We start from the raw sequence: 12593 nt of genomic DNA, 5'->3' as shown, positions 1-12593 counted from the left end.
ATTTATATGAGACAGATATGCATATATTTTTATATACTCATTTTATGTATTATCCTTAAAAAAGGTATTTCACGATATTTTAGAAGTAAAATATGAGTTGTCTGGATGCAAGTGCCTTTTTTTTAGCCCTAAATTGCAAGACTGGGCTTCAGTCCAGCTAAGAAAAATTATTTGTACAGCTGGCTCCCAAGTCCAAGAAGCGTGGTTATAACCTGTTCAGGTTACAGCTGAAGAAGTGTTTGGGACTTTTCTGCAGAGTCTACATGAAATTTGAAGGTTTTGCTCTTCCATTTCAAAAAAGCATGCAGTACATACTAAGCTACACTGAATGCAGAGCAGAAAGCTCCAAACTAAACTACTAACTGAATTTTTAGATGAATTAAAAGTTTGCCCCTGGGTTTCATTCCCTGTGTAACCAGTTTAAATCCTTTGAGGGAAATATATGTGTTCAATTACACAGTTCCAGCTTCCTTAATGATTAATACTCTTGGATAATTCAATTCCATTTTCCATGTCAGTGATTCAGGTAATATTTCCAGTTACATCTAACTTCAGTAGCCTTTATTTATATCAGAGCAGTGTTAAAAGAAATATCAAAGCAGTCAAAGGAATTAATCACCACATTGACTTTGGGTTTCGCTCTCTGCTGCCACAGAGCACAAATCTTTAATCACTTGGCTTATTAAAGTCAGAGGCAGGAGCATCAAAGTACTGGCACTGGTCTTCAGTAGCGTGGGGTTTCATAAGAAATATAGAATTTGATAACTGATCAAATACTTGTTCTAACATTTCCAGTAACATAATTTAAATCCTTTTGGCCTATGAAAAGTCTGAAATTAAAGATCTTTTCTGGAGTATCTAAGGCTGATTATGATTTTTGTCTTCAAGGTGAGACCCCAAAAATGTGTTAGGAATGCTTTCCTTTGCTGCTTACCAAAGAACTTGATAAAGTAACACCATGACCTACAAAAATATTAAGTCAAATAGTATGAGATAAAACTACAAGGAGCTATATATCAGAGGTGTAATATTTTAAAATTCTCATAGGCAATGTAAAAAACTTATTCCTATGCCTGGCCTAATATTTTGAAAGCATTTGAGTCCAAACATTAATGAAAATGGTTGTTTCCTTTCTAATCAATGGATGTTTACTTAAAAAATGCACTGGGTCTGACTTATAAAATATCAGTAGTGTTGAAAGCTTGTGAAAATACAAAAACATTGTGAAACAGGGGAAGAACAAAGGCATCATCCTGAATTCAAATTTAAAGTTAAAAATAGTATTGTTCAAAGTTTCACAATAAAGGAGCAATCTAACATTAATAAACTCTCATCCCTTAATCAAAACTTCTAAAGTCAAAATAATTTAAAAACAAAAACAAAAACAAAAACAACAAACAAACAAAAAAACCTGGACTGTTAACTAAAATATTATTAGTGTGTGATTTTAGATGTTAAGTAAGTAGGTAATTTTTAGAATGACTGAGGCTATGTGTAGCAATGATCTCAGTGAAATTTGGAGTGCTGACAGGAGTGATGTCAGAAGGGTGACTACCAAAAGTGCTATCTTGAACTTCAAGAGAGCGGACTTTGACCTGCCCAGGACGCTTGTAGCACGGGTCCCTTGGGAGTCGCTCCTTAAGGGTAAAGGGGTCCAGGAAGCCTGGACGCTCCTCAAGGTGGAAATCTTAAAGGCACAAAAACAGGCTGTCCCTGAATACCGTAAGGCAAGCTGTAGGGGGAGAAGACCGGTGTGGATGAGCCGGGAATTACTGTCAAGACTCAGGAAGAAAAAGAGAGTCTATGTCCTCTGGAAGAAGGGACAGGCTACTAGGGGAGATTACAAGGAAGTTGCTAAGGCATGCAGGGAGGAAGTCCGAAAGGCGAAAGCCCATCTTGAACTTAGATTGGCCACTGCAGTAAAGCAGAATAAGAAATCCTTTTACAAATATATAAATGGCAAGAGAAAAACCAAGGATAATATCTATCCTGTGATTGATGCGGCGGGGAATGTGACCACAGATGACAAGGAGAAGGCTGAGGTCCTCAACGCCTTCTTTACATCTGCCTTTAATAGTCAGACCAGCTATCTTCAGGGCATTTTGTGCCCTGATCTGGATATCTGGGCTGACGTGCAGAATGTCTCCCCGGAGATCAAGGTGGAGACAGTTAGAGAGCTCCTCCTCCATCTGGACAGTCACAAGTCCATGGGACCGGATGGGCTTCATCCTAGGGTGCTGAGGGAGTTGGCGGGGGGTGATTGCCAAGCTGCTCTCAGCTATCTACCAGCGCTCCTGGTTGACTGGAGAGGTTCCAGAGGATTGGAGGCTTGCTGATGTGACGCCCATCTACAAGAAGGGCCGTAAGGAGGACCCGGGGAACTACAGGCCTGTCAGCCTGACATCTGTGCCAGGGAAGGTCATGGAACAAATCCTCCTGGGAGAGATCACACGGGTCGTGCGCGGCATCCATGGGATCAGGCCCAGCCAGCATAGGTTCATGAAAGGCAGGTCGTGTTTGACCAACCTCATCTCCTTCTACGACTGGCTGACCAGACTGGTAGATGAGGGAAAGGCAGTTGATGTAGTCTACCTTGACTTCAGCAAAGCCTTTGACACGGTCTCTTACAGTATCCTTCTGCAGAAACTGGCTACCCGTGGCTTGGACAGTTTTACCCTCCGTTGGATAAGGAACTGGCTGGAGGGCCGTGCTCAACGGGTGGTGGTCAATGGAGTGAAGTCTAGCTGGAGACCTGTTACAAGTGGTGTCCCCCAGGGGTCGGGAATGAGTGGTTGGGTAACTGCGAAGAGGAAAGGAACCTGGGGGTGTTGGTTGATGCTTGGCTGAACATGAGCTGACAGTGTGCCCAGGTGGCCAAGAGGGCCAACGACATCCTGGTTTGCACTAGAAATAGTATGGCCAGCAGGAGCAGTGAGGAGATCATCCCCCTGTACTCAGCACTGGTGAGGCCGCACCTCAAGTACTGTGTTCATTTTTGGGCCCCTCACTACAAGAAAGACATTGAAGCCCTGGAACGTGTCCAAAGAATGGCAACGAAACTGGTGAGGGGTCTGGAGCACAAGTCTTATGAGGAGCAGCTGAGGGAGCTGGGATTGTTCAGTCTGGAGAAGAGGAGGCTCAGGGGAGACCTCATTGCACTCTACAACTTCCTGAAGGGAGGTTGTGGTGCAAAAGGGTCTGGCCTCTTCTCCCAGGCAAATAGTAGAACCAGAGGAGATGGCAAGAAGTTATACCAGAGGAGGTTTAGGTTGGATATTAGGAGAAACTTTTTCTCCCAAAGAGTGGTCAGGCACTGGAATGGTTGCCCAGGGAGGTGGTGGAGTCGCCGTCCCTGGTGGTGTTCAAGAGGCGCCTGGATGAGGAGCTATAAGAGATGGTTTAGTGCTTGTAGTACTAATAGGAATGGGAGGGTGGTTGGACTAGATGATCTTGCAGGTCTTTTCCAACCTTGTGATTCTGTGATTCTGTGATTCTGTGATTCTGTGATTCTGTGACAGGACACAAAAAGTGATGTAGGTTAGAGGTGGCCTGCAGAATAAATAGATCAGTCATAAATAGATCAGTCATAATCCATGAGAAAAGCAAATGTGTTTTCCAAGGAATGTGAGACATCATTTTAGTGCGCAAGGTTAGTACAACTTTTATTTTCATCTATCTTGCTTCAATTGTCAACTTACACAAGTTATATATATTATATCAACTGGCTAAGTAATCAAGTATGATCTGTTCTATAAACAGACCTTTGTGTTTTGCATTAGAAAGCTTTTACCTTGAAATACACTTCATCCATTCCATTTATAACTCTCAATTATCCCACAATGTCCAATTTTTCATTCTGATTGGAAGACTCACAACACTTTTTGCTGCTAGCAAGATAATATCCTAAAGGTGATAGAATACATATCCACAAAAGATTTCTTCTCTTGTAAAATGACCTCCTAATCTCTTCAAATAATATTTTTAAATATGCCCTTTCTAGCATCAATATGCCAAAGCACAAAACTGCTCCATGAATCCTGGGGACTGTCATTTGGAATGGCTTCTGTGCATGGAACACACATTCACAAAGGTTATTTGGTTATTTTAGAAACAATTCCCTTTTCTTTCCCTGAGATTTATAGGAAGATCTGCCAGTGATGGACTACATCTCACCTTCCAATGGCTTGGGTAGAAAATGAGCTGCTGGTTTTGTTTTCTTGACTCTATTTCCTTTCATGACTTGCCCTTCCTTGTTCAGACCTAAGAACCAGGCCCTTCCGGACTCCTGTTGTCTGTAGAGCATGGATGAGTAGATTACATAATAATTTTCAAAAACAGACTCCTTGAATTTGCACTCCGGTGTAAAAAGTTCCTGTGGGAGAAAAAGTAAGTGTTAAGTGGTATCTCTGAAGTGCTGCATCTGTTTTGACAATTCACAAACACCTTTAGATTAATTTAATATATGACTTATAGTTAGGTTCCGTTTTGAGACCAGAAAATCTATCTTCCTATAGCTGACCTCCAGGTGAATTTATTTCACCTCTCACCTCTTCTCTTTCCCTATCTTGCAAAAAGGATAGTATATTTTGAAAGTACAGAAGAGACTACAACCATAAAAACACTTAAAAATGCAGGCATAATTATTCTCATGTTTTTCTGAAAGATTATCCTTGTTTTTCTTGAATTAGAATGTCTGTGCTAAAAAAAAACATATTGATGATAAAAGTATTTTTCAGTTTCAACATGCTTGGTAGATGTAATAAAAGCAATAAACTTCCTCTGCGTATGTTTTACAGTAGCTAATAAATAATAGCTGTTAATAATATATTTAAAAATATGTAATTTCCTAGGGTAGGCATGGTTTGAGACACCTTGGGAAAGTGCTGTTTTGATATGCAAATTCCTATACAAAGAACATTATTCCTATTGACTTTCCCAGCATTCATCCCGTTATTGATTATGTTTCCAGAAGTCACATTCATTGAACTCTTTATTAAGGTTAACTTGAGCACAAACTTCTAGAACCCAGGAGTCAAATTAGTTTGATTTTAAATAACACAAATGAAAAGTAATAAAAGTGTGAACATATATTGAGCACTTTACCAGAGTCCTTTGGAAAAATAAACAGCAAATAATAAGCAAATAAAATTACCTTTTCTTTTCAAAGGTGAAAAAAGAAAAAAAAAATTGCACTTTTTTATCATGATGAAATAGAAGCATGTATGTATGTAGATAATTTTCAGTCTTTGGACGTGTCTGTTGAAACCTGTGGATGATAATCCCATCATAACAGGAGGAGGGGGAAGTGGGAAAGTGGAAGGTGACTTCACAGATCTCTTAGCCCTGAATCCACTTTTTCTTTTTGTACTTATATTTCCTTCAGTTACCTCTCCCAAGAAGTAATATTCTGGAAATATCATCTATTCACACTCTTCCATTCGAATTAATTTGATTTGTTTGTTTCTTCGTTTCTTTCTTTTTACTACTGGCCCAGTGCAATACTGAGCTAACTCTCAGTAGGTGTTTTCTGGGTCTCTATCTCATACCCAGCTGACTCTATACTGTAAGGATTTCACAGCTGTTTTTGTCTCAACAGGTTTCCTTTCTGGAAAACAAAGTCTGGAAAACAAAGTCTGAAAAGACACAGATCCCCGTAAGAGAAAGCAGAGATGGAAATACTTTTCTGTATCTGTACTGCATGTCACTCCATGTACCAAGAAGTTTTCTTCTTATGGTAAGGGACATACAGCACTCATATTGTTATGGCTTGCCTTATAACTTGTAAACAAAGCTATCTTACCTTATGCAGGGTATATTATACTGTTAGCTTTCTCAATTATGGAGTATTTTTTAGCCTCAAATAAAAAGAATTGGTATATCTTCTTCAACAACATACTAACAGCAGTTATTGCAGCAGACAGAAAATAACCTGGAAAACTGCCTTAAATGAGGTGGTTTTCTTTGTGTGAGCAGCTACGCTTAATGTCTCAGGTCAGACTAATTTACAGATGCAAAAGAAATTCTCTGATGTGTGCAATGGCCTTTTTTTTATTTATTTATTTTTTGCACCACTACTTCTTTACCACCTATCTGTGCAGCTATATTTATATATACATACAGAAATGCAAATACAGTCTGAACTAGAAGTGCTGAAAACTAATGAGGAAAATTCTTAAAGGCAACTTCCTTGCTACAGGGTTTTTTCCTTCTGTTCCAAGATGTCTGCTGCTTGTGCTGCTCTCCTTCCTTTTATGCTGATTTCAAATCACAGCAGGGCTCAAGGAGGCTCAAAGCCACAATGCAGGGTGGCAGGCTAGAAGGAATGCCTGCTGAACTCTTGCACAGGCATTTACATGCAAGTCGTGTTCCTCAGCTGTTGAAACAGCAAATGCTAATCAGGAATTGCCTGCATTGCTTACAAAGATCTCCTCATTACCTGCTTCACTGCAAAAGCTACCCCCTGTGCTTCACACTACATTTTACTTCCTTGTAAAGCTCAATTACCATAAACACTACTTAGCCAGTAGTCACTTCTTGCTATAAACAAAAGCTATTTGTCATTCTCAGTTTCTCTATACTAGCGATGGTTGGTTGCCTGTGAGTGGTATTTCTGTGTTTTTCCAAATAATATCCATTAGGATACTTAAACAATATTCCTTCAAATAGCACGTCACCTCTGAATCAAACTTCTTTTCTTTGGCATGTAAAACAGTTTCTCTGACAGTGCACAAAATAGAGGACAAAACTTCAGTTATTTTGCTCTGCCAAGTCAAAAAAACAAACAAAAAAACCCCCACAAACACCCTATTTCAATAAAATTACTAGTCTGATTCTCGATGTATACTGATAGACAGGACAAACTGGAATCACTACTATTCCACAGTTATAAAAAGCAGAGTAATAGTCTGTTTTGGGTTTTTTTTGTTGGTTATTGGTTGGCTGGTTGAATGATAGAATCCTGCACCAAATTATTGTAGCTATCCTGTTCCAGATGACTTGTTGCTACAGTAACTTTGGACAGGATTTTCATTCATCCAGTATTAGGATGCAATTCTGCCTGGGATAAAGTTGGTAAAAAAAAAATTTGAATATATGCTACATTGAAGCATGTTAATTGTTCCAGTGTTGTGGAAAGAGAGTATTCATGAATACTAAGCACCTGCTGGTAACAATACTGAAATATAGCCACTGATTCCTCTGAGAATTACTCTGGAAGGGGCTTCTGAAATAAGCACCTCCCATGAGTGGAATATTTCTAAGAATGATTTCTGCTTTGCTGCAGACAATTCTTATATTGCTAAAAAGTTGTTAGCACCCATATTTTCTCCAGTAAAGCAGCCATGGCACCTAAAGAACTGCTTCTGCATGTACCTAGGCCAAATCTAGCTCTACATAGCTAAACCTCAATCTAGTAAGAATTCAGAAAGTGAGCATCATGGGCTAACCGCACTGCCTTTAAAAAATTGTTTACACTTCATTTTATTTGAAGTCATTATCAGAGGAAAAGGCAGTTATATTTTGCCAGTCTAAGAGCCTTTTTGTCTAGAGGCAGAAGGAATACAAATCTTGAGAGATGTGGCTGACTTGAATCATTTAGATCTTCTCTTCAAGAATGACATCTTCAGTTTTAATTGCAGGCAATCTTACCCTTTTGTATTAGGAACTCTATGTATTACAAAACCAGACATGACTTGCAAACAAGAACTTGTGCTCAGGATATTTCTTCCAAGGTCAGTGCCCAAATTTAACATATAATCTTACATAAAAGTTGGTTTACTTCTGTCAAAGCAACATCTGAAAAATAAAGTACATGCCAGATGCCAATTTCCAAAACCCCAGGATAGGTCTCTGGCTCTAAACTTCAATCATATACATCTTCCTGGGTCCTAGGGAAGAGAAGGATGGATTAAATTGAACCTTGCTGGGAAGAACTGTCACTTGGATATTTGTGCTAGCTTCCTAACAAGTTATTGCTTGACGTGAGTCATATTTGGAGATGTAATAATTCTCCTGGTAGCTGTAGAGTTAATAAGTATTATCATTCACAGGTTGTGGGTTCACTCTTGGGATCAAAAAGTTTTACCATTGGGGAATTCTTAGTTTTGTGGCTCCCACAACTGCTGCCAAAACTTATCATTGTAGTATGACATAATATGTAGGTACCTCCACATGTAATGCCTCTTATTTATTTCCACAGAAACTATAACAGAAACAAAGAATACAAAAACATTATTTGATAGAGGAAATTCTCAGCTACAAAGCACTATTTTTCAACATCATTACCACCATTAGCTATGCACTTTTGGCAGTGATGAACAAGACTCTGCATGCCATGCTTATAAGAATCTGAACCAATGGAGGTAACCCACCGTTTCACAACTGCTATAACAGCTTCATTGCTAGGAAACTGTTATCCACACAGTCCATCTTTCATTGGCCCAAAAAGATGGAAGTCAGAGGGCACGAAATCTGGACTATACGGTGAGTGTAGCAGGACAGTCCAGCCAAGACTGGCAATGTGCTTCACAGTCTTCAAGTGGGTATGAGGTCTGGTCTTACATATTTCAAGAGAAAGATTGCTTTCTTGCTAATGTGAATCTGGAAGTTTGGGCCTTCTGCTTAGCATCACAATGTAACTGTCAGAGTTGATGGTTATTCCATGTTCGAGGAAATCCAAAAGGATCACCCCTTTCCCAGTGCACCCAGTGCACATTATTTCTTCTGCTGAGGACTGCATCTTGAAATTTTTATTTGATAGGAAATTCACATTGCCACTCCATGAACTGCTGTTTTGCTACGGTTCATAGTGGTGACATCACATGCTGTCAATGGTAACTATGTGATCCAGGAAATTGTCACTTTTACCTCTGTATTGGTTCAATAGATCCTTACAAGCTTGAATGTGGCTTTTCAGGTCTCTGGCTGCAGGGAGTGCCTGAGCCTGTTGCTACCTTTGGAAGGTAGCGGGGGTAACACCTGCATGAATTGTGAGCAGGTGGAAGATATGCTCAGCATGGTGGCAGAACATAGATGACTCCTTCCTGAGGGGAACACAAAGCCCTATATGTCAGCCAGAACCTACCCATAGGAAAGAGTGCTACCTCCCTGGTGATATTACTAAAAAAACTTCCTAATCTGATTTGCTCCTTTGTTTATTACTCTTTACTAATAGTTCAAGCTGGTAGCAATGAAGCTGCTGAGAGAAGCCTGAGGGCTGTTAGAAGCATCTTTAGGGCACTGGGGCAGTTAGTTGATGGAGCAAGAGTACAGGTGGCATTTTCCTCTATCCCCTCAATGGTAGTGAGGCATACCAAGACCAAGAAAATCCATCTTATAAATATGTAACTAAGAGGCTGGTGACACCACAAGAATTTTGGCCTTGTTGACCATGAAGATTATTATTCAGCACCAGGTCTGTCTGGAGGACTGGAGGCTTATCATTGTGACTCCCATCTTAGAGTAATAGAATCATAAAATGTTTTGGGTTGGAAAGGACCTGTGAGATCATTGTGAGAATCCTTTGTTTTTTGGCTCAAAGCTTGCTTCCTGAGGTTTTTCTTGTGATAAGACTCTGAGTAATTTGCCAAGGAGGCAAGTGATGGGTGCTAACCGTGTGACAATCGATATCACTTTGGGAACATTTAAAAACCCCTTCCTCCAGAGCTGCTTGCTCTGGAGAAGAGCGGAAGAGAGTGCTCAGGAGTGTTCACTGGCGGAAAATCTGGCCTGTGGCTAAACAGCTCCAGCTAGGTATGGGAAAACTGGGGAATGATACATTGTGTTCTGTGAAAAGCAGGATGCAGATGGGCATCCCTGCTCCCTCTTATCTGCTGGCAAGGCCCAGAAGATGGGAACAAAGGAGTTTCTGCTGAGATCCCAGAGCCAGAAGCTGCCACTCCAAGGAGAGCTGACTCAACCACTTTGGATTTGAGCTGTCACTCCAAAGACAGCTGACTCGACCACTTTGAAACTATTGAAAAGGAGCCATCATTGCTCTAGTTGTCATTCTCGTCATCATCATCATCGTCAACAGAACAACTCTGCCCTATGACCCACCACTACTGAAGATCGAAGACTGAACTACGAACCTCACTGGGTCCATGGTGGTGACTATCTCCCTCTTCCTTCCTATAAAGACTCCTTGCCTCTTCTTTCCTATCTTTTCTATTGCCCTCCTTCCCTTTCCCATTACCCTAATTCATAATAGTGTCCGTCCTCCCCTTCCCCATTTCCCTAATTAAGATTTGTAATAAACTGGTCGGACCAACATTTGAACTGTTGATTCTTAATCTCATGCCGGGTATAGTTAATAAAAGAACCTCCTATCCCTCCTACAAATTGGAGCGAGACTATCATCTCGTTTCACCACCCCTGCTATAGGCAGGGACATCATCCTCTAAGATCAGGTTGCTCAAAGCTCCATCCAGTCTCGCCTTCAATGCTTCCAGGGATGGAACATCCACAATCTCTCTGGGCAACCTGTTCCACTGTCTCAGCATCCTCATAATAAAAAATTCTTCCTAATATCTAGTCTAAATATACCATCATCCAATTTAAAGTCATTTCCCCTCATCCTATCACTACCTGTCCTTAAAAAAAGTCCCTCCTCAGCTTTCCTGTAGGCCCCCTTTAGGTACTGGAAGGTCACTATAAGGCCCCCTGGAGACTCCCATCTACAAGAAGAGTCATAAGGAGGATTTGGGGAACTACAGTCCTGTCAGCCTGACCTTGCTGCTAGGGAAGGTTATGGAACTGAATGAGATCACAAGGCATATGCAGGACAACCAGGGGATCAGGCCCATCCACCATGGGTTCACGAAGGGTAGGTCCTGCCTGACCAACCTCATTTCCTTGTATGACTGGGTGACCCACCTGGTGGATGAGGGAAAAGCTGTTGATTAAGTCTACTAAGACTACCCCAAGACTACCTAGGTTCCTAGACTTGTCCTCTACAACTATGTGAAAGGAGGTTGTGGTGAGGTGAGGATTGGCTCAGGTTAGATATTAAGAAAAATAACTTCTCTGAAACAGTGATCAGGCACTGGAATGGGCCACTTAGGTAGGTGGTTGAGTCATCATCCCTGGAGGTTTTCAAAAAACGTGTAGATGTGCAAAAGAGTATGACTTAGTGAGCAATATTGGTGTTAGGTGGATGGTTGAACTAGATGATCTTAGAGGCATTTTCCAACTGTAATGATTCTATGAGTCCATGAATACTGGACATACACATTTGCAGCAATTTTCTTTCTTAAAAAATAAATTAAAATACAATAAAATAAATAATAATAATTATATATATATATATATATATATATATATATATATATATATAGCCTCTCATTCTTCACTGTGAGGGTGGTGTGAGACAGTGGAATAAGTTGCCTGGAGGAGTTGTAGATGCCCACTCCCTGGAGGTATTCATGGCCAGGCTGGATGGGGCTCTGAGCAACCTGGTCCAGTGGGAGATGTCCCTGCTATAGCAGGGGGGTTGGAATCGGAGGATCTTAAAGGTCCCTTCCAATCCAAACATTCTATGATCCTGTGATTCTATAAAAAACAAGAGCTAAGAGTTAAAACCTAACATGAGCCAGCCATACAGCTTCTAGATGTTATTTAACAACTATATGAACACCTTGTGCAATTTGATCCATATCTGTGTTCAATATGTAAATCAGTAATGAATTGACAGGCCCAAACAAAATGTAACCTTCCAGTAAACACCATGAGGGACAACATCAGTCCCTGGCTCTATTATAGCTGTCAAAAGCCATCACAGAATCCACAAGGAAATGGGGGAAATGAGCTCCTATGAAAGTTGTCCATCCTGAACCTTCAACCATTTTTAGATTAGCTTTTTACACAGAAATACAGGAAATGAGGGTATTGTTCTAGTTTCAGCCATAGAAAATATACCCAGCAGTCCACCTCCTGAACTTTAGCCAGAAGCAAACAGGGAGGTATTGGATACTCCTGAAGGTGGGCACAATTGGACTTGGACAACAGCAAAAGCACAGCTGCGGGTGGAATGAGTTGCTCCATGGTGCTAAGCAGAAAAAAGCAGTAAGACAAACTCAAAAAGGTTGCCAGGTGAGAAACAGCCAGTCTAATCAATAAAAAGTCCTGATTAGTAATATTTTTCAGAACTCAATACCAGTTCTAATCCTGCTTTAATCCCAATTGCACCTATAAGTCAGGGTAGTGATACAAGACTTTGTATCAGTGCTTTGAAACAGATCTGCCTGATGGGAGCAGTTTATGATTCATTCAAATACAGGGCATAAGTAAGAAATTATCTCAGTATACTATATAATTAATAATTAATATAAGATAAGAAATTATCTCAGTATACTGTTATTGGGTTATCAGACATTTCTGGTAGGAAGGATGACAAATGAGAGACTGGAGAAAGGACAACACTAGTTGCGCAGATGCTTATGGCAAACTTCTGCAAAATGAGAAAAGCAGCACAGAGTATACACAGAGGTATTTTGGGCAGTGTTAAAGGAGGAAGTGACATTTTGATAGCAGATAATAAGGTTGGAAATGACTCATGAAGAAGGACCTTAAAATTAAAAAGAAGCAGACTGTGTTTA

General features: G+C 40.4%; 1 protein-coding gene across 9 annotated transcripts in view; it reads right to left on the bottom strand.

The window, feature by feature from the left end:
- FGF14 (fibroblast growth factor 14) overlaps positions 1-12593 on the bottom strand; it is a 383970-nt gene that overhangs the window by 7195 nt on the left and 364182 nt on the right. For all 9 annotated transcript variants that reach the window (XR_008201892.1, XM_052664480.1, XM_052664478.1 and 6 more), the window contains one exon: positions 4174-4372. Coding sequence is in view for 8 of the 9 variants with exons in the window: in XM_052664480.1 (XP_052520440.1) it covers positions 4174-4372 (199 nt within the window). In the remaining variant the exon portion in view is untranslated. The remainder of the gene's footprint in view (positions 1-4173; positions 4373-12593) is intronic.

Source organism: Tympanuchus pallidicinctus, unplaced genomic scaffold, assembly GCF_026119805.1.
Source record: "Tympanuchus pallidicinctus isolate F22 unplaced genomic scaffold, pur_lepc_1.0 scaffold6, whole genome shotgun sequence".
Taxonomy (NCBI): Eukaryota; Metazoa; Chordata; class Aves; order Galliformes; family Phasianidae; genus Tympanuchus; species Tympanuchus pallidicinctus.
The sequence above is the reverse complement of the archived record's forward strand: the minus strand, read 5'-3'. Positions and strand labels throughout refer to the sequence as shown.